This window comes from Lithobates pipiens, unplaced genomic scaffold (genome assembly GCF_037356315.1).
Source record: "Lithobates pipiens isolate NorthernLeopardFrog02 unplaced genomic scaffold, aLitPip1_a1.2 Scaffold_13, whole genome shotgun sequence".
NCBI lineage: Eukaryota > Metazoa > Chordata > Amphibia > Anura > Ranidae > Lithobates > Lithobates pipiens.
Genome location: NW_027507718.1, coordinates 509,785,789 through 509,808,431, shown reverse-complemented (window position 1 = coordinate 509,808,431; position 22,643 = coordinate 509,785,789). Strand labels below are relative to the sequence as shown.

The window sequence follows — 22,643 nt, the reverse complement described above, 5'->3', positions numbered from 1 at the left end:
GCGCTACTGTTTTCTCTATGAGAAGCAAATCGTCTAGATAAGCCATGACGGCTATACCCTGGGCTCTTAGGTTTGCCAAGAGAGGGTCCAGAATCTTTGTGAAGACTCGAGGGCCCGTAGCGAGCCCGAACGGCAAGGCCACAAATTGAAAATGGCACCGTTCTACCGCGAACCTTAGATACTTTTGGTGTGCGGAAAAAATTGGCACATGGAGATATGCATCCTTGATGTCTATTGATGCCATAAACTCTCCCCCTTGCAGGGAGGAGACCACAGTGCGAATTGACTGCATTCGGAAGGACCTGGATGCATAGAAACCGGTTCAGATCCTTCAGATCCAGGATAGGTCTGACACCTCCATTTGGCTTTGGAACGGTGAAGAGATTCGAGTAAAACCCTGAACCCTGTTCTTTTGGGTCCACTTCTACTATCACCCCCTGGGATAGTAAGTGATCTAAGGCCAGGAATAGCGGTCTTTGCTTTACTGGGTCCCTGGGGATCCTTGACCTTAGAAAGCGAGAAGGTGGAATCTCCTGAAACTCTAGCTTGTAGCCCAGAGATACCGAAGAGACCACCCACTTGTCCCGGATCTCTTCCCGCCAGGCTTCTGCAAACTGCAGGAGCCTTCCCCCCACTCGGCTGAGCAGGGGCACCCCTTCACAAGGAAGCTTTTGGGCTCTGCTTGGCAGGCTTTCGCCCCCAAGATTTCTTCTGCCCCTGGGCCCAGCCTTGAGCCTTTCCTGTAGAGGGGAGTTGGGAAGGCCGTCGCCACTGCTTAGAGCTTGATGCTCCGGGAGAGAGAGAATGCCTAAATGATGGACGTTTGCTCCTTTTGATTGGAAGGAGAGTAGATTTACCCCCTGAAATTTTTTTGACAAATTTGTCTAATTCTTCTCCAAACAAACGTTCCCCTTTAAACGGGAACCCAATCAAATGCTTCTTGCATGATAGCTCAGCTGCCCAATTTTTTAGCCATAGGGCCCTTCGCATGTGCACCAACAGGAGAGACAAACGAGATGCTTGTTGGACAGAATCCAAAATCGCATCAATCATGAAACACAGAATTTGAGGTATTTCTGCATAATTCTCCACTTCCTCACTGGGAAGGAGGCCAAGCATCTGCTTAACCTGTTCCTTGAGGAACTGACACAACCCCACAGCTGCGACTGTAGGTTGCACTACAGTGCCAGTCATTGAAAAGGAGAACAGCAATATAGGTAGCTACAGGTTTATACTGGAGGCACACAACACCAACTAACTCCTGCAGATGGCTCAATTAGAGAACAGCAATATAGGTAGCTACAGTGGATGCTTGGCCAATCATGAGCCAGCAATGGACCGAGATGGCGCAGTGCATTGTGGGCCGTGAGCACCACACAAATTGGCGCGAATGGCCCACAGAGTTCTGGCATCGCCGAATGGGCGAACAGCCAGTGTTCGAGTCGAACATGCGTTCAACTCAAACACCAAGCTCAACCCTAATCTGCAGCATTTCAGTCATTTTTTTAACATAATTTTCCATAAAGATAACAGAATATTGTATAAAGAAAGGTGGTTTTTGTATAAGGAATAATCATCAATAAGCAAAACTTATTTTTAGGATCCTTACAAAAGATAGTTAAGTATTATAAAAATCATAAGATAATTTAATAAAGCTATTTCATCACATATATTGAATACTATAAAAGTTGGCTACTTTAGTCTAAGAACCAGCATCAACGCACACTTACAAGCAAGAGGCTGTGATAAAAGATATGACACCTGACATCAGAGCATAAAACAAAGATTGCTTTGGAATGTTTGTTAAAGCTGTACTTGTATCTGTTGTATATTATACTTTTATTCTACTAGCACAATGCCAAGAAGTAGGCTGTGGTCCTCCGTGTTGTATTACTAAAAGGATAGTTTTATTTGAATCAAAGCATGTTCAAGAAGGAAATATTACTATTGGTGGAATATTCTCAGTCAGCAATTTTTTTTATGTTAAGGAAAAACATTTTAACTTCAAATCGTTGGCTTTCTGCAGCTTGTAAGTACTGTGCTCTTTTTTATGACAGGACACATTAGTGCATATTTATATGGTTAGAAAAGAAATGTACAGAAGCAAATAGAAATTATTTAGAAATGAAATGTATTGGTCTTGATGCACTGGGCTGATAAAGCTGAACTCTGGTGGGTTAATGCTAGTTTATGATCATTATGTTTTGATTTACTAAATCCATCTTTTACTACCAATGACCACTCTTCTGCTTCAGTACCCATATATTAATTTGTAACATGCTGCTTTTGGGTGAAGAACCTTCACCCTAACATCTTAATTTGCCAAGGATTTAGAACATGCTGCCCGCCAGAGCAATCTCCCCTTACTTTACATTATGCTACTGTGTACCTGAAATTTATTAACTTTGAGTTTGTTTTTCTAGGCTTGGTCTGTCATTAGATTACCCTTCTAGTGGTTGGTATTGAATGTGCTGAGGAAGTTTTGTAAACCATGTCAGTGATGCAGGCAATTTACAATCTCCAATTGCTATGCATTTTGCAATCATTATTAACCACTTCAATAAAGGGCTTTTATACACCCTTCCTTCACAGACCAATTTTTAGCTTTCAGTGCTCTCACATTTTGAATGACAATTACTAAGTTATGCTACACTGTGCCCAAACCAAATTTTTAATATTTTTTTCTAACAAACATAGCTTTATTTTGGTGGTATTTAATCACTGCTGGGTTTTAAATTTTTTGCAATATAAGCGAAAAAAGAGAGAAATATTTAAAAAAAAACACTTTAATTTAGTTTCTATTGTAAAATTTTGCAAATAAGTATTTTTTCTTCATAAATTTGGGTCAAAATGTATACTGCTATATATCTTTAGTAAAAACAACCCAAATAAGTGAATATTATTTGGTTTCTGTGAAAGTTATAGAGTCTAAAAGCTATGGTGCAAATCATTGAAAAATTATCACATCTGAACACACCTGATGTACTTGAGTCCCTAATAAGCCAAGAAAGTACAAATAACCCTGAAGTTACCCCTTTTTGGAAAGCAGACATTCCAATGTATTTAGTAAGCGGCATGGTGAGTTTTTTGAAGCTGTAATTTTTTCCCACAATTCTTGGGAAAAATTGTTTATTTTTTTTATTTTTATTGTTTTTGTACAAACTTGTCACAATAACAAGTTATTTCACACAGCACATAGATACTTGCAATGACACCCCAAAAAACATTCTGCTACTCCTCCTGAGTATAGTGATACCACATGTGTGAGACTTTTACACAGCCTGGCCACATACAGAGGCCCAACATTGAAGTAGCTCCATCAGGCATTCTACGAGCATAAATTGCACATCTCATTTGATGACAACCTATCACAATTTTGAAGGCCCTGGAGCACCAGGTCAATGGAAATGCCAACAAAATGACTACATTTTGGAAATCTAACACCCCAATGTATAATATATGAGGCATAATGAGTCTTTAGAACACTTAATTTTTTCCAGAATATGTGGGCAAAAAATGAAAATGCAATTTTTTATACAAAGTTGTCCATTTATAAGATATTTCCAACACATAGCATGTATAAAACTGATACCCAAAAATACATTCTGTTACTCCTCCTGAGTATGGTGATACCAAATAAGTGAGACTTTTACACAGCCTGGCCACATACATAGGCCCAACATTGAAGTAGCACCGTCAGGTGTTCTACAAGCATAAATTACACATCTCATTTCTCAACCACCTATTACAGTTTTGAAGACCCTGGAGCACCAGGACAATGGAAACGCCCACAAAATGACCCCATTTTGGAAAGCTAACTCTCCAATGTATAATCTATGAGGTATAATGAGTCTTTTGAATGGTTCATTTTTTTCTCATAAGTTTTTTGAATATGTGGGAAAAAAATGAAAACACATTTATTTTATACAAAGTTGTCAATTTATAAGATATTTCCAACACATAGCATGTACATAGCAAAACTGACACCCCAAAATACATTCTGCTTCTCCTCCCGAGTATGACAATACCACATCTGTGAGACTTTTACACAGCCTGGCCACATACAGAGGCCCAACATCCAAGTAGCACTGTCAGGGGTTCTAGGAGCATAAATTACGCACTTAAATTCCTGCCAACCTATCACATTGTTGAAGGCCCTTCATATTTCTAACACATAGCATGTACTGTACATACAAATTACAAACCAAAATACATTCTGCTGAGCAAATGGTAAAGAAAATATTACCTGCAGTTTTAGTAGTGCAGTGGCCCACATAGGAGAGCATCGGTCCAGGCAGCAGGCAGGAACATGGACAGCAACAGAAAAACAAGCAGCAGGCAGGAATAGTCAGTACAGGTAGGTTGAGGCAGGAAAATATTCAGGACAGAAATTGAAAACGGGGAAATGGCAGTATTAGAAATATGGGCTAATAGTTTTCGAAAGTGGGATATCGCTTGAAGCATTCTACGATGCAAAGGCCAGGTTGGGAGGGACAGTCGGGACAATAGAAGCTGGTGTCTTTCCTAATTCCTCTTTTGGTTCACACCCAACATTTTTTTTGGCGTCGTCTTCCGGATATGGTCTGGAAAATGGTGCTCATGTAGTCTGCCGACACAATCGGAACAAATGCTTTCTGGGGGTGATAATTGTTTGGTAGATCAGGGGAGGGACAATGTCTTCAATAAACTTTATGAAGGTGGCGGGTGTTTCCGTTGATTTTTGGCAGATGTTGAAAGAATTTAAAAGGGTCAAATGAAAAAAGTAAATTGTGACTTTTTTGTACCAGAAGATGGATTTTCTTGTTGAAAGATAGGGCTGCAACATTTGATCATTTAAATCTACCCCCCCATGAATTTATTGTACTTGTTGATACAGGAAGGCTTGCGAACGGGACCACATCTTCTGTGAAGTTCCACCGAGGTGTCATCTATCCCTCCACTTCACAGCCAACACTTCCTCGTTCCTCAAGCTTGTCAATGCCCCCTTTGAATGGTTGTGGTGACAGGACACTGTGGGAAGCCCTTTTGGATTTTCCTTGTTGTACCACATGCCAATGTCTTTTTTAGGTATAGGTGGCAGAGAAGGGGCAGAGAACTGGTGTAATAGTTGTCCATGTAAATATGATACCCTTTTGGAGGAGTGGAAATGTCAACTCCCAAACAGTTTTTCCACTTATTCCCATGTACGATGGACACTCAGGGGGCTGGAGCTGGGAATCTTTGGCCTTCATACATGCGGAATGAGTACACATAACCAGTGTCGCTTTCACAGAGCTTGTTGAACTTTAAGCCGTACCTCGCCCCCTTACTGGGGATATATTGCTTGATTCCCAGCTGACCTGTGAAATGCACCAGGCATTCGTCCACAGATATGTTTTTGTGAGGGACATAAAGTTTGGCAAACTTCTTGTAAAAAAAAAAAATACTTAGGGGTGAATTTTATATAGTTGATCAAAGTTTGAGTAATTTCAGGGGGTGGGGGGTGGGCACTGTGAGTTGTCACTGAAATGCAGGAAGCGCATTATAATTTTGCATCGGGACCTGGACATGGTCGAGGAAAAAATTGGCATATGGTGGATGGGTTTGGTCGACCATTTTGTAAGCCCCATGTTCTTGTAGGAGTCTCCATTCAAAAGGGCGGGCATAGTTGGAGCGGGGGTTAGCTGCAATGAATTGTTGGGCAAAAAGTTTGGTTTGGTCCATGATGCCATGAACTAATTCATCAGGGAAATATAAATTTAAAAAATCCATTTGGGAAAAACCTGCAGTGATGACCTGCGCACCTGGCTGTGCTATAAAAGGGGGGATCATGGCTGACCCTGTGGTAGAAGGCAGCCACAATGGGTTTGCCAAGGCATCTGGAAGCTGGGTTTGGGCCCTAATTCTTTGGCGTGCACTTGTGCCTCTCCTCCTGGGGTCTACCGCCGTTGCCACTGCTGGTAGCTGCCTGGTGTTCAGACCATTGTCTTTTTGGATGGACTGATTTTTTTCTCTGATTCGGATCCTGATGTGCTGCCCACGGGGGCTCATATTCCGAACTAGAACTGGAATCAGAACTGAGCGGTGAGAGCACCCCGTTGCTCTCATTGGTCAGACTGAGTATTTGGCTGTGGGTGAGGTGGCGGTACTCTGGTGGCGGGTACTCTGGTGATGTGGCAGGTATTCTGGTCTGGTAAAAGGACCTCCGGTGAGGTGGAGGGTTCTCTGGTGAGGTGGCGGGTACTCCTAATGGATAGGTACTCCTGATGGACAGGTATTAGATGACAGGTCCTCTTTATTTTAGGGGGGAATCTGGGCACAGTAGTGCATATACTAGGGTACAGTAATGTGTAACTCACTGTTAGCTGATCTCCTCCTCACACTGGATCGGTGTGTGAAGAGGATAACCCAGCAACAGCGGTTACACACTGGTTTTGTTTACAATCTCATTGGCTCTTTACACTGAACGGGGCAGGGCTGTATCAAAGGGAAAAGCCTCAGCCCCGATCGCCACTATATGCAGCACTGCGGGCACTGTGCAGAGCGCTTCTCAATGGCGCTCTGCATAGAGACCAATCACATTTCTGGAAGCTCCGCCGTCCATTGTCGGCGCTCTATTACCCCCATCGGGGAACAGCTGTGTCCCGAGGGACACGCCAGATCCTCGATTGCTGCTCTGTGGGCCCACGGGGGCCCCCAGTAGTGGTGGAAAGCTGAGGACGTCATAAGACGCCCACCCAGGATGAGAGATCCCATCTGTGGGCATCATATGACTATGGCTGGGTATTGAAGCAGTTAAAGAGTTGGCTTACAATTTCAAGTACTGGAAAGAATTAATCAAAGTGAGGGAGGTGGAGAGGCAAAATTGATTTACAATATTCAAGCCACTTTACCATTAGACTTACTGTAAATGATACAATACATTGTTTTGCCCCATTTTTGGATTGAATAGGGGACTCATCCGCACCTTTTAAAGTTTATCACTGTCTATCAAAGTATTACATTAAAATTATTATTCATAGTATATTTAAATTGGTTGTGACACCAGATTTAACTTAAAGGGATTGTAAAGTAAAAATTGTTATTTTTTTAAAATAACAAACATGTTATACTTACCTCCACTGTGCAGCTCGTTTTGCACAGAGTGGCCCCGAACCTGCTCTTCTGGGGTCCCTCGGCGGCTGTCCCTGCTTCCTCCCGCAGGTGCTTCTCACGTTCATGCAAGCTCCCTCGCATTGGTGAGAAGCACCTGCAGGCGGCGCTCCCGTGATACAGCCGGCGGCTATAGCCGCTCGCTGTATCACAAGGCCCCGCCCCCCGGCGCGCTGCGTCATTGGATGGGATTGACAGCAGCGCGAGCCAATGGCTGCGCTGCTTTCCATCCATCCACTCAAGCCAATCAGCGGCCAGGCTGAGCGGCGAAGAGGATGGCGGGGGCGAGCGCGGGATTTTCGAGGGGTCAGGTAAGTAAAACGGGGGGACTGGGGGCGCCAGCAGTGTCAGATGTTTTTTCACCTTAATGCATAGAATGCATTAAGGTGAAAAAACATTTACCTTTACAACCCCTTTAACTGTACTATCTGATTGACAGGTCACCTAACTTTATAATAATGTCATATTTATATGTATTTTGGTTGTATACACTTCATTGTGAGCCCTTAATTATTAATAAATATACACATCACTGGAGATTTTGGATGACATTGTCTGTATTGGATCCTGTGATTTAGTTTATTAACCACTTTCATAACAGGCCATAATAAAATGACACTGGCAGGAACACTCTCCCATCCTGGGTGGGTTTCATTTAATGGCCTCCCATTCTTGATGCTCCTGCGGGTCCCGGGGGCCTGCATTATGGTAGTCGGGGATGAGGCATGTCCCTTGGGACACAGACCATCCCAGATCAGTGTAAAGAGCAAATAAAAAAATGGCTATTTACAGTGTGACCGGCTGTGTCCAATCACAGCCCATCACAGAATGTAAACAAACCATGGTAACTTGCTGTTACTGGGTTCTCCTCCTCACACATCGATCGTGTGTGAGGATTATATTGCATTAACAGCTCATTACCGCTTACAGTGCACACCAAGACACACTATTGCCCCCCCCAGTAATAAAGAGGGCCTGTCACCAGCCTATCAATGTACCTGTCACCAGCCCATCAAAGTACATGTCACAAGCCCATCATCTGAGTACACGAGTACCTGTCCCCAGCCCATCAGAGTAACCGAGTACCTGTCACCAGCTCATCAGCTTACCCGAGTACCTGTCACCAATCCATCAGAGTACCTGAGTACCTGTCACCAGCCCATCAGAGTACCCGATTACCTGTGGCCAGCTCATCAGATTACCTGAGTACCTGTCACCAGCTCATCAGAGTCTCTGAGTACCTGTCACCAGCCCATCAGAGTACCCAAATACCTGTCACAAGCCCATCAGATTACCCAAGTACTTGAGAACCTGTAACCAGCCCATCAGAGTACTCAAGTACTTGTCACAGCCCATCAAAGTAACCAAGTATCTATCACCAGACAATCAGAGTACCCGAGTACCTATATGCAGACAGAGTACCCAAGTACCTATCGGCAGCCCATCAGATTACCCCAGGTACCTATCTCCAGTGCATCAAAGTACCCAAGCATCTATCTGCTGCCCATCAGAGTACCTGAGTACCTATCTGCAGCCCATGCCTTGTAAAATATACCATGGGGTGTTTGCTTTCCAAAATGGGGTAATTTTTGTGGGTAATTCCACTGTCCTGGTTCTGCAGGACCTTCAAAAGTGTGATAGGTAGGAATAAAATTAGATGTGTAATTTATGCTCCTAAAACGCCTGAAGGTATTACTTCAATGTTGGACCTTTCTATGTGGCCAGGCTGTGAAAGTCTCACACATGTGGTATCGCTGATACTCAGGAGGAGTAGCAGAATGTATTTTGGGATGTTATTTTTGCTATGCACATGCTGTGTGTCAAAAATATCATATAAATGTACAACTTTGTGTAAAAAAAAAGTTTTCATTTTCTTTCCATGTTTTCCAAAGACTTGTGGAAAAAAATCATTCAAAAGACTCATCATGCCTCATAGAATATACGTCGGGGTGTTTGCTTTCCTAAATGGGGTAATTTTGTTGGTAATTCCATTGTTCTGGTGCTCCAGGGCCTTCAAAAGTGTAATAGGTTGTTAGGAAATTTTATGTGTAATTTATGCCCCTAGAATGCCTGACGTTGCTCCATGCATTTTGGACCTCTCTATGTGGCCAGGCTGTGAAAAAGTCACACATATGTAGGATCGCCATACTCAGGAAGAGTAGCAGAATGTATTTTGGGGTGTAATTGGAAGTATGCATATGCTGTGTGTGAGAAATAACTTGTTATTATGACAATTGAGTGTAAAAAAAAACAAAAAACATTTCTTAATTTTCCCAAGAATTGTGAGAAAAAACTACAACTATAAAAAAAAAACTCGCCATGCCTGTTACTAAATATCTTGGACTGTCTACTTTCAAAAGACATGAGATAGGCTGTCAGTACAGTAGGTGTAATCAATTTTCAATGATTGGCACCATAGCTTGTAGACTCTATAAGTTTCACACAGACCAAATAATATACACTTATTTGGGTTATTTTTACCAAAGATATGTAACAGTATAAATTTTGTCCCAAATTTATGAAGAAAAATTACTTATTTGCAAAATGTTATCATAGAAACTACAAAAAGTGTTTTTTTTTTCAAAGTTTCGCTCTTTTTTCACTTATGTCGCAACAAATAAAAAACACAGTGGTGATTAAATACCACGAAAAAAGAAAGCCCTTTTTTTTATGAAAAAATAAGCGCTGAAGGCTGAAAATTGATCTGGGCAGGGGTATAAATGCCTTGTAAGGATGAGCCAAACACCCCTGGTTCGTTTCGCACCAGAACATGTGAACAGGCAAAAAATTTGGATGAATACGCGAACACCGTTAAAGTCTATGGAACACAAACATGAAAAATCAAAAAGTGCTAATTTTAAAGGCTTATTTGCAAGTTATTGTCATAAAAAGTGTTTGGGGATCCAGGTCCTGCCCCAAGGACAATGGATCAATGCAAAAAAAGTATTTTTCTGAAGCAATGATTTTAATAATACTTAAAGTGAAACAATAAAAATTAAAAATTCCTTTAAATTAAATATTGTGCCTGGGGGGTGTCTATAGTATGCCTGTAAAGTGGTACAGTTTTCCCGTGTTTAGAACAGTACCACAGAAAAATGCAAAATTTCTGAAGGAAAAAAAGTAATTTAAAACTGTAATCAATTGTTGGGTCTTGGCAATATAGATAAAACTCATTGAAAAAAGCGGCATGGGTTCCCCCCAGTCCATTACCAGGCCCTTTGGGTCTGGTATGAATATTAAGGGGAACCCCGAACTAAATATTTAAAAAAAATTGTGTGGGGGGTCTCCTCAAAATCCATACCAGGCCCTTCATGTCTGGTAGGGAAATCAAGGGGAACCCTGCTCCAAATTAAAAAAAAAATAGTGTAAGGGACCCCAAAAAATCTATTTTAGACCCTTATCTGAGCATGCAACCTGGCAGGCCACAGGAAAAGGAGGGGCGAGAGAGTGCACCCCTCCTAAACCGTACCAGGCTACATGCCCTTAACATGGGGAGGGTGCTTTAGAGTAGCCCCCCAAAGCACCTTGTCTCATGTTGATGGGGACAAGGGCCTCATGCCCACAACCGTTGCCTGATTGTTTTGATTGCTTATCGCAATCTGGAAGCCTACTTTAACCTATAGCCTACTTTGGGGTTGAACAGTGGTATAGAGGTTAGCACTCTCACCTAGCAGTAAAAAGGGTCACTGGTTCAAATCCCAACCACGACACTACCTGCCTGGAGTTTGCATGTTCTCCCTGTGAGTGCATGCGTGAGTTTCCTCCAGGTACTCTGGGTTCCTCCCACCCTCCAAAGACATGCTGGTAGGTTTATTGGCTTCTGTCGAAAATTGGCCCTAGTGTATGAATGCAGGTTGGGGACTTTGGATTGAGGGCTCCTTGAGGTGAGTGTGCGATGTATGTGTAAATTGATGGCCCTATATGGGTACCTAAAATAAAATAATAATATAATAGATGAGCATCTTATTGAGATGCAATGTACAGGGATAGGGATAACTGTCTTTATTCAACCTTACTAACCATGTAACAAGGGGAACCCCCTATTGGTAATGGGTACATTTCCCCAAAAATGTGTCAACAAAAATAGTAACAAAAGCCAGGAGACACTTTGGGATAAGTCTTTTATTAAAAAATAAAAATGTCCTGCGATGCAAATCCATCTCACGTCGTCCGACGAGCCGAACAAAGAAAAAAAAGCCACAACAGCCATTGTCACGTGGCATCCGAGGGGGGCAGGGTCACCAGGGGGCCCCACCCTCAGCTATATTACAGCTGTCTCAGAGAAGAAGCATCACTCGGCAGGAGCATCTCATGGAGACCGAGCTGTTGTAGCTTTTTCTTTTTTTGCTCATTGGGCAACGTGAGATACATCATGGGACATTTTTATTTTATCTTTTTAAATAAAGGACTTGTCCCAAAGTGTCTCCTGTTTTTTTTACTATTTTTGACCATGGGGACAAGGTGCTTTTGGGGCTACTCCAAAGCACCCTCCCCATGTTGAGGGCATGCGGCCTGGTACGGTTTGGGGGGTGTATTCTTGTACCCCTCTTTTCCTGCAGCCTGCCAGGTTGCGTGCTTGGATAAGGGTCTGGTATTGATTTTGGGGGGACCCTATACCATTTTTTTTTAATTTTGGAACAGGGTTCCCCTTAAAATCCATACCAGTATTTTTTCCTTTAGAAATGTCATGGGAAAGATGTGCTACTTCACAGGCATACTCAGGACACCCCCAGGCACGATATTTAAAGGAATTTTACATTTTTATTGTTTCACTTTAAGCATTATTAAAATCACTGCTCCTAAAAAAAATGCCCTTTAAAAACATTTTTCCAATTGATCCAATTGCAGGACCCAGGTCCCCATACACTTTTAATGACAAATAACTTGCATATAAGCCTTCTGTGAGAACTTTGGATTTTGCAGGTTCGAGCCCCATTGACTTCCACTATTCCTGCATATGTGATCTGACAGGCATATTTGCCGGCAATAGCGCTGCTTTACATTTGCATTAGCGCCCAGTTTCTGAGAGCTGAAGTCTTAATTGGCCTTAATTGGGCGCTATTTTCCATGACTGCAGGATAATTTATCGGCGCTATAGTAGATGACCCCCAATGTGTCTTAATATTGATCATAAAAATGTGATTATTTTTCAAAAATGGCCTGTTAATGGAAAGAAAGTAGTACATATTTAATAAATGTTAATTTCTTTATGCTCTTTACAATAATCTCCAGTAGTTCAGTCATCTTTTAACACAATTTTCCATAAAGATAACACAGAATATTGTGTAAAGAAAGGTCATTTTTGTATAAGAAATAATCATCAATAAGCAAAGCATATTTTTTGGCTCTGTACCAAAGATAGTTAAGTATTATAAAAATCATAAGATAATTTAATAAAGCTATTTCTTCACATATATTGAAGACTATAAAGGTTGGCTACTTTAGTCTAAGCCCTTGTACACACGGTCGGAGATTCCGACAACCAAATCCATTGGATTTTGTCTGAAACTGTTGCATACACACGGTCGGACAAAGTTGTCGGAAAATCCGACGTGATGACGTTATTTTGTTACAACGGGACTACGTTCACGCTAGTAGCCAATAGTTTTGGTGTAGGAATTTGATCTGAGCATGTGTTGTACTTTGTCCGATCAGAATTCTCTACAAATGATCGGAGTATGTCCGATCGGAGCATTTTGTCGGAAAATTTTACCAACAAGTTGGAAAACTTGGTCAGTCGGATACTCCGACGGAAACAGTCCGATGTAGACCACACACAGTCGGAATATCCGACAAAACGGTCCGATCGGACACATTCCGTCGGAGTCTCCGACCGTGTGTACAAGGGCTAAGAGCCAGCATCAACGCACACTTACAAGCAAGATACTGTGATAAAAGATATGACACCTGACATCAGAGCATAAAACAAAGATTGCTTTGGAATGTTTGTTAAAGCTGTACTTGTATCTGTTGTATATTATACTTTTATTCTACTAGCACAATGCCAAGAAGTAGGCTGTGGTCCTCCGTGTTGTATTACTAAAAGGATAGTTTTATTTGAACCAAAGCATGTCCAGGAAGGAAATATTACTATTGGTGGAATATTCTCAGTCAGCAATTTTTTTTTTATGTTAAGGAAAAACATTTTAACTTGGCTTTCTGCAGCTTGTAAGTACTGTGCTCTTTTTTTATGATAGGACACTCTGTGTGTTCAATTAATGGTAGTCAACACAAATATACAAATTAGCGCGTTAGTGCATATTTATATGGTTAGAAAAGAAATATACAGAAGCAAATAGAAATTATTTAGAAATGAAGTTTATTGGTCTTGATGCACTGGGCTGATAAAGCTGAACTCTGGTGGGTTAATGCTAGTTTATGATCATTATGTATTGATTTACTAAATCCATCTTTTTACTACCAATGACCACTCTTCTGCTTCAGCACGCATATATTAATTTGTAACATGCTGCTTTTGGGTGAAGAACCTTCACCCTGACATCTTAATTTGCCAAGGATTTAGAACATGCTGCCCGCCAGAGCAATCTGACCTTACTTTACATTATGCTACTGTGTACCTAAAATTTACCAACTTTGAGTTAGTTTTTCTAGGATTGGACTTTCGTTAGATTTCTCTTCTAGTGGTTGGTATTGAATGTGCTGAGGAAGTTTGGTAAACCATGTCATTGATGCAGGCAATTTACAATCACCAATTGCTATGCATTGTGCAGTCATTATTAAAGAGTTGGCATACAATTTCAAGTAATGGAAAGAATTAATCAAAGTGAGGGAGGTGGAGAGGCCAAATGGATTTATAATATTCAAGCCATTTTACTATCAGACTTAAATGATACAATATGTTATTTTGCCCCATTTTTAGATTGAATAGGGGACTCATCTGCAGATTTAAAGTTTATCACTGTCTATCATAGTATTACATTAAAATTATTATTCATTGTATATTTAAATTGGTTGTGACACCAGATTTAACTTTACTGTACTATCTGATTGACAGGTCACCTAACTTTATAATAATGTCATATTTATGTGTATTTTGGTTGTATACACTTCACTGTGAGCCCTTAATTATTAACACATATACACATCACTGGAGATTTTGGATGACATTGTCTGTATTGAATCCTGTGATTTCGTTCATATAACCACTTCCAAAATGGGCCATAGTAAAATGACGCCGGCATGAACACTCTCCCATCCTGGGTGGGCATAATTTAATAGCCTCCCGTTCTCGCCTCTCCTGTGGGCCCCCGGGGACCAGCAGCATGGCGATCGGGGATGAGGCATGTCCCTTGGGAAACAGACCATCCCAGATCAGTGTAAAGAGCCAATAAATAATGGCTATTTACCAAGTGACCAGATGTGTCCAATCACAGCCCATCACAGAATGTAAACAAACCACAGAGTGCACATAGGTCTGCGAGTGGTCTGCGAGTGCATGTAGGTCTGCAAGTGGTCTGTGAGTGCACGTAGGTCTGTGAGTACACGTAGTTCTTCGAGTGCATGTAGGTCTGCGAGTCCACGTAGGTCTGCAAGTACCTGTGTATTGTCTTGAGTATTAGTGTCAGGAAGCTAGTTGTTAGGTAATTTGGACAGGGTATAATCCTCAATCCTCATTAAATGTAATAGGTACGATGCCCAGCAGGTGTGGAGAGGCAACTTGTTGTACACATTGCGGCATGTATGCGTTCCTTGATCATCCAATCAAGGGTGAATACTGCTGTGCAAAATGTAAGCGCATTGTTTCCCTGGAAGCCCAGGTTCTAAATCTGAGGAAGCAACTGACAGCACTGAGAAGTCCCTCCATACTCAAAGGAGAGCCAGGAACGTACACAGCAGGTGCTGGCAGGGGCCAGTACAGAGGTGGGTGGAGACAAAGAGGTGCAGGCACTATCAAAGAGTAAATAGTCAGGAAGGGTAGAGGGGCAAGTGCCAGGGAGGCCGATCCAGGGCTTAAGCATCCCAATAACTACACTCCATTGGGTGACATTGGTGATCCCAATCAGGGACCAGCACTGCTGGAGCTGAGGGACTCTCCTAGCTGCCAGGGAATGGAAAGACAGATTCTGGTGGTAGAGGACTCAATTCTTAGAAGGACAGAGAGGCCAATCTGTAACAAAGACCTGAAGTGTCGAACAGTATGTTGTCTGCTGGGTGCTCGTGTTTGGCACATCACCGATCTGGTGGACAGATTGCTGGGAGGGGCTGGGGAAGACCCAGCTGTCATGATGCACGTTGGCACCAATGACAAAGTCAGGAGTAGATGGAGTGTCCTAAAAAAACAATTTTAGGGACTTAGGAGCTAAATTTAGGAAAAGGACCTTCAAGGTAGTATTCTCAGGAATACTATCGGTACATCAAGCCACACAAGAAAGGCAGAGGGAGATTAGGGAAGTAAACAAGTGGCTGAAGAGTTGGTGTAGTAAGGAGGGGTTTGGGTTCCTGTAGAACTGGGCCGACTTCTCAGTCGATAACCGGTACTATAGAAGGGACGGACTGCGCCTAAATAATGGTGTTCCGTGGCTTTTGAATTTGCCACGAACGTCGCATAATGTTGTTTGGTCAACAGGTGAAACACCTAATATTCCATTTGAACATCGGGCTCATCCTTATTACCTTGTATTGAAGTGGTTAATGTGTGCCATTTTTTATGATACCTATATTCCTCTAGGTGACTTATGTGTCTACTTGTGTAATATCTATATGCATTGGTTCATATCTACCCCCCCCTCCCCCCGGGGCAGTGTTCTTTGTATTTTGCGGTTGGTGGTTGCTATGATGCAGTGTGCGCCCGGTGTGAGATTACTTTATTCAGTCTGTGTGGCACCGTCACTCATTTTTTGAACACAGTGGGGGGAGATTTATTAAAACTGGGGAGTGCAAAATCTGGTGCAGCTCTTCATAGAAACCAGTCAGCTTCCAAGCTTCATTGTCAAAACTTAACTGTACAAGCAGAAATTAGAAGCTGATTGGCTCCCATACACAGCTGCACCTGATTCTCTGTGCATCAGTTTATGTAAATCTCCCCAAGTGTGTCAATCACTGAATACTGGATATGTTCTGGCAGGAAGTCAGCCTCTGGGGGAATATATAAACAGGGGATGGGCAATATAGTGAGCGGTCGTTTGGTCTAGCAGAGTGTTAACACATGTGCCAATGTTATAGTGATGAATTTCATGCAGGTATACTTTTAAATTTTGGTGTCTATTATTATTTTTAAATCATATTGTCCTCATCTCCTGAAATGTGTCCCCTTTATAGATGAGAACATGGCAGCTTTGTATGTTTTTCAATGCTTTTATCTATACATTTATTATATGATGCACATCTGTGAATACTTGTTAAGAACATGATTTTATCTATTGTTACTATTAAATAAGAGTTGACGATGAGTTCAGATATACAGTATGTGAGTATCATTTTTGATGTGACTATTGATGTACATATGGTTCTTTTCCAGATTAGGCAGAAGGATAGTGTACATAGAACTAACTAGTGAAAAACAGAATAAACGATTCAGTCCTGAGGAAGTAGCAATTGGTTGTGAAAAACGTAAACGCACATAGGCGTACATAGCATTCTAGTTAGAGGTGGTGAACTGTTTAGTGTATGTATACACATGTACTGTATATCAAATGCCATTATGTACTGTTATTTTAAGACATTATAAGGGGCAATTTCGGCAAATGTCCTTATTGTTTTTATGGTATTCTTTTTAAACATAAGAAAAAAATTTAGATTTTATGAAAGGTGAAGTAGACTATGTTTTATGTATGTGTTTTTTTTTTTTTTTTTTGGTGAGACCGATCCTCTAGGTTATTCCTAACCATGTAAAAATACCCTTCTACTGAATGTGGAATGAGGGAAATGCACAGTAATTCACTGGCCAGATAGCTAAAGATTTTTTTGCTGGGTGAGTTTGAAGCATAAACATTGGTAATTTTAATTTCTCGAGACGATACATGAAGATAGGCAACTACTAAATGTTACCCAGTCGTCTGCCAACAGATTTAATTTTGCAGGGGAAGGGGGTAAACGTGAGTGCTATACCAAAAAATAAAATAAAATATGTGCAAAGTAAATATAAAACATACACGTCGTACCGCCATATTGGTGATCCAAGTGGCAATGGTTTTTGATGTACTTGTAGCGGTTTGATTTTTAGCTATGGGTATCTTTATGTGTATTATACCCGTTTTTACTATATGTTCCCCTTTTTTAAATAAATACTACACCATGAGGCACTGTTTTACAGAACCTTTCTGTTGAGTGTGCATTGCTTAGGGGGCTGCCTGGTGAAGGCCGATGATCAGGGTTGCACTTTTTACTTGCATGAAAAGATGTTTCACCAGGGTGAAGATTTGTTTTAACAATATTACATCATACACGTTTCTTTCTGTTTTCCGGTATAATTTGGAGTTTAGTCACATCATCCTTATCCGGAGTGTTAACAGCAAGAATAAAAGGAGAAAGTAATTCCCTATGAAACTAATGTGAGTCTGCTGCACTTAATTGTGTAGCCATTCATTTTGGTAAGCCTCCATTTACACCAGTGGCTGAATAGTTTTTGACATTGATTAAGTCAGACTATAGGAGATATTTTTTGTGTTGCAATTGGACATACTTAAGAGGACGTTTAATTAGCATTTAACCACTTAAGGCCAGACCATTTTGCAGGCCAAAGACCAGAGCACTTTTTGTGATACGGTACTGCGTCGCTTTAACTGACAATTGCACGATCGTGCGACGTGGCTCCCGAACAAAATTTTCCCACAAATAGAGCTTTTTTTGGTGGTATTTAATCATCCCTACGTTTTTTATTTTTTGCGCTGTAAACAAAAAATGCGACAATTTTGAAAAAACATTTTTTTAAATTTTGCTATAATAAATATCCCCCAAAAATATATAAAATATATATTTCTTAGTTTAGGCCAATACATATTCTTCCACATATTTTTGGTAAAAAAAATCGCAATAAGCAATTATTGATTGGTTTGCGCAAAAGTTATAGCGTTTACAAAATAGGGGATATCTGTATGGCATTTTTATTAATAATTTTTTTTTTACTAGTAATGGCGGTGATCAGCGATCATGACTGTGACATTATGGTGGACACATCAGACATTTTTGAGACGATTGTCATTTATACAGCAATCACTGCTATACAAATACACTGATTCCTGTGTAAATGACACTGGCAGTGAAGGGGTTAAGTGAGCCCTGGGGAGTGTTTCTAACTGTAGGGGGCATGGCTGTGACGTGTCACTGATATCTGCTCCGATCACAGGGAGCAGAGATCAGTGACACTGTCACTAAGCAGAATGGGGAGATGCTTGTTTACATTAGCCTCTCCCCGTTCTTCCTCCCCGTGAGACAATCGTGGGTATCCTCACAGCGATCGAGTCCGCGGATCCCACGATCAGACTCACAGAGGTCCTGACTGGCGTGCGCACATGCCGACAGCGGCACGCACGCGATGGCATGTCAGCAAATTTAAAGGGACGTACCTGTACGCCCATTTGCCTGTCCATGCCATTCTGCCGACGTATATCGGTCGGCATGTGGTTAATTAACATTGTTGTTTTATTTTTTTATATTTCTTGCACAGTTTTGCACTTTTTTCATACTCTCTACAGCGCTGCACCTTTTATATGAACCGCACAAGGGAGGTTTTTTATACTTAAAAGTATTGCAGGTAAAAATATTGACAAAATTAAGAGGAGTCAGAGGCTTATAAGTATAATGCCGCATACACACGACCAGTTTTCCCATCGGAATAAACTCTGAAGGTTTTTTCGATGGACTTCCAACGGAATTCGGCTGAAACTGTCTTGTATACAAACAATTACACCAAAGTCCGACCGCCAAGAACGCGGTGACTTACAACATGTACGACGGGATTAGAAAAAGGAAATTCAATAGCACGTAGCCAGTAGCCAGTAGCTTCCATCTCGTACTTGCTTCCGAGCATGCATCGTTTTTGGTCCGGCGGAACAGCATACAGATGAGCGGTTTTCCCGATAGGATTTGGTTCCGACTGAAATATTTAGAACATGTTTTATGTCTGTCCGTCAGAATTTTCGACATAAAAAGTACACATGATCAGAAAATACGACGAAAAGCTCCCGTCTAACTTTTTCTGTCGGACATTCTGCTCGTGTGTAAGCAGCATAAGAGAATTTGACCTCCTTGACTAATCACATATCATTTTTGCCGAGGTATAAAGCAACTGGGTGTATAAGATTATCCCACTAATCTGTCAGATCGTGTGACATAAAATATTGTAACAACCAGTCGATTTCTAGCAATAAAATGGAAAATTCCTATCAAAATACTTACCGTAATTTTCCTTTCCTGATGGACTCCATGGCAGCAACGTGTGGGTTAAGTCCCGCCTCCACTATCCTATAGGACACTACTCCCATAAATCTTTGCTCCCTGCCCCTGGCCGTGTTCGGTAACTAGCCTACTCCAGCCATTTGGGAGGGAACTCCTGCTGCCATGGAGTCCATCAGGAAAGGAAAATTACGGTAAGTATTTTGATAGGAATTTTCCATTTTCCTGACAGACTCCATGGCAGCAACGTGTGGGAAATAACTCGCCAAACACACCCGGGTGGGCAAAATGCTGAACAAAAGATTTATTTAACACTGTCGGCCGACAGGACTTTCAAACCAAAATCAACAGAGGATAAAGATGCTGGCTCAACAAAATAGTGAGACATGAAGGTATGAATTGAAGACCAGAAGGCCGCTCTGCAGATTACATCAGGCGCAACATGACGCAAAGCCGCCCATGAGGTTGAGAGACTTCTGGTAGAGTGAGCTGTAACCGCCTCAGGAGGAGCCAAGCCCTTCTCTCTATAAGCCCATTGGATTGCCTGGACCACCCAAGCAGCGATGGATCTAATGGAGGCCTTGGCGCCTCTATTTTTCCCGTTAAATAGCATGAAGAGGAAGTCAGATTGACGAAAAGAAGCTGTAACATCCAGATATTGTTTTAGAGTAACTCCCAAATCGAGTGGATGTGGATCATGACTTCCAGCAGAATTGAAGGTAGGAAGAGTGATTTCCTGGTTTTCATGGAAAACAGAGGTAACCTTGGGATTTGTCCCCAACATCGGAATTAGGACTACCCTATCTGGAAAGAAGGTGAGAAAAGGATCCTTTGCGCCTAGAGACTGAATTTTGGAGATTCTCTTTGCCAAAGTTATGGCTACCAGAAAAGAGGTTTTAAGGGTTAATTCTCTGATTGAGAGCGTTTTGTCAAGTTGAGAGAAGAAATCTAGAACCAATGGAAGGTCCCATTTGGGGAATCTAGGCTTCCTTTGTGGCCTAAGCCTGACTGCTCCTTTGAAGAATTGTTGGACCAAGGGATGATTGGCCCATGCGACTCCAGAAAAATGAAATTGCTGAAACCTGGACCCGGAGAGAACTAACCGAAAGGAAGATATCCAATCCTGATTAGAAAAAGCTTAAAACGTCCCGGACTGTCAGGGTATTACAGGAACTGGACCTTGAAGACAAGTGATCTGCAAACTTCGCCCAAATTCTCTCATATACCCGGTTAGTACTACTTCTTCGTGCACTAAGAAGAGTGGGAATGACTTCTTCAGAACAGCCTAAAGCCTTCAACCGTCCCCTTTCAAAAACCAAGCCTTTAGGCGCAGGTGATCCGGGCAAGGATGTAATATCGAGCCTTGAGACAGAAGGTCTGGTCTGGATGGTAAAGGAATTGGACCCCTGACACTGAGGAGCATCAGAAGCGGAAACCAGGGTCTGTTGGGCCAATAAGGGATTATGGCTATGACTTCTGCTGTCTCTGACCTGAGTCTCCTCAGGAACTGATGAATGATAGGAGTTGGAGGAAAGGCATAAGCCTTGTGGAACCACCATTTCTCTGTCAAGGCATCCACCCCGTAGGCTTGAGGATCCCTGTTAGGGATGAGCTTCGTGTTCGACTCGAACATACGTTCGACTCGAACATCGGCTGTTCGCCCGTTCGGCGAATTCCGAACGTTATGGGCCGTTCGCGCCAAATTCGTGTGCCGCTCATCATCGCAGTGCATTGCTGGCTCATGATTGGCCAATCATGCACTGTGACCCCGCATGCTTGGGCAATCACAGCGCCAGCAGCGAGGAGAGCCATGATTGGCCACAGGCAGGATGCCTGTGGCCAATCATAGCTCAGGCTGTGTAGTACACGCCCCACACTATATAAGGCCACCAGCGCGGCGGCCTAGTGTAGTGTGTTGGCGTCTGAAGCAGTTAGTGGGTGTTCTGTGTACCTTCAACACAGTACACACCGATCGTTTTCGGCCGATTTTCGATCTTGCTGTTGTGTAGTGGTTGTTGTCTGTGTGCCCTGACCACAGTATACACCGCTATATTCACCTCACCTATATAGCTAGTGATCTATCTTTTATAATAGAGCTTGCAATCAGTAGTGTTAGGAGCTTGTGCGTGCTGTCTGCGTGCTCTGTACCCAGTACACACCGCTATATCCACCTACATAGCTCTTCTCTATTTGAGCCCACTTGCCATCTGCAGGAGTTATTGGAAGTTGTGTGTGCCTCCAGCACAGCACAGTATACATCTGTATATACCCCTTTATCTCTGGTGTTCTATAAAAAAGGCATCTGCAGAAGTTAGTGTTTTTTTTGTGCCTCCAGCACAATATACACCTGTATCTACCCTTTATTGCTGTTCTCTAATAGAGCCATCTGCAGGGCTTAGTGGGTGTTGTGTGACTCAATTACAGTACACCCCTTTATCTCTGGTGTTCTATAATAAAGGCATCTGCAAGAGTTAGTGGGTGTTGTGTGACTCCAGCACAATATACACCTGTATCTACCGTTTATTGCTGTTCTCTAATAGAGCCATCTGCAGGGCTTAGTGGGTGTTGTGTGACTCCATTACACTGCTGTTTTACCCAACTCCCTTCAGGCCATTACCATGTCTGGAAGGCCAGCAAGGAGAGGCAGACAGGCGCGAGCCGATAAAAGAGGGCAAGCAGGCTCTGTGTCTATAGACAACAGTGCTGGTCGTGGACGCGGTGCATTGTCATCAGCACGTGGCCATGGGACACGCTTGTCCTTCTTTTCGGCAGCTGGACATGTTGAACCGCAACATGCCAATGACTTGGTAGAGTGGATGACCAAGCCCTCTTCATCCTCCTCATCCTCTCTCCCCCAGTCTCAGGGTACTAGCAAAGCAGCTGCCAACGCATCGTCTTCCCTCCTCTCAATGTCATCATCAGTGACTCCTTCCCTAGACCCACCACGTTCTCCTGAGGAGTCTCCTGGACTCTTTGAGCACAGTGTTGGGTACATGCTCCAGGAGGATGCCCAGTGTTTTGTGGGCTCTGATGATGACACTCAGCTAGAGGAAGGCAGTAGCGTGAGCGCAGAGAGAGGGTATGCTCAAGAAGGACAGCAATCTGGCAGTCATGTTCCACAAGCTGCAGCATACTGCCAGGTTTGCTACAGCGATGAA

General features: G+C 42.4%; 1 protein-coding gene across 1 annotated transcript in view; it reads left to right on the top strand.

Moving 5' to 3' along the window:
- Positions 1-1,679: 1,679 nt before the first annotated feature.
- Positions 1,680-22,643, top strand: part of LOC143975584 (vomeronasal type-2 receptor 1-like) — a 54,827-nt gene continuing 33,863 nt past the window's right edge. Inside the window, exon 1 of the mRNA XM_077478049.1 lies at positions 1,680-2,029. Coding sequence (XP_077334175.1) covers positions 1,797-2,029 — 233 coding nt within the window. The 5' untranslated portion in view covers positions 1,680-1,796. The remainder of the gene's footprint in view (positions 2,030-22,643) is intronic.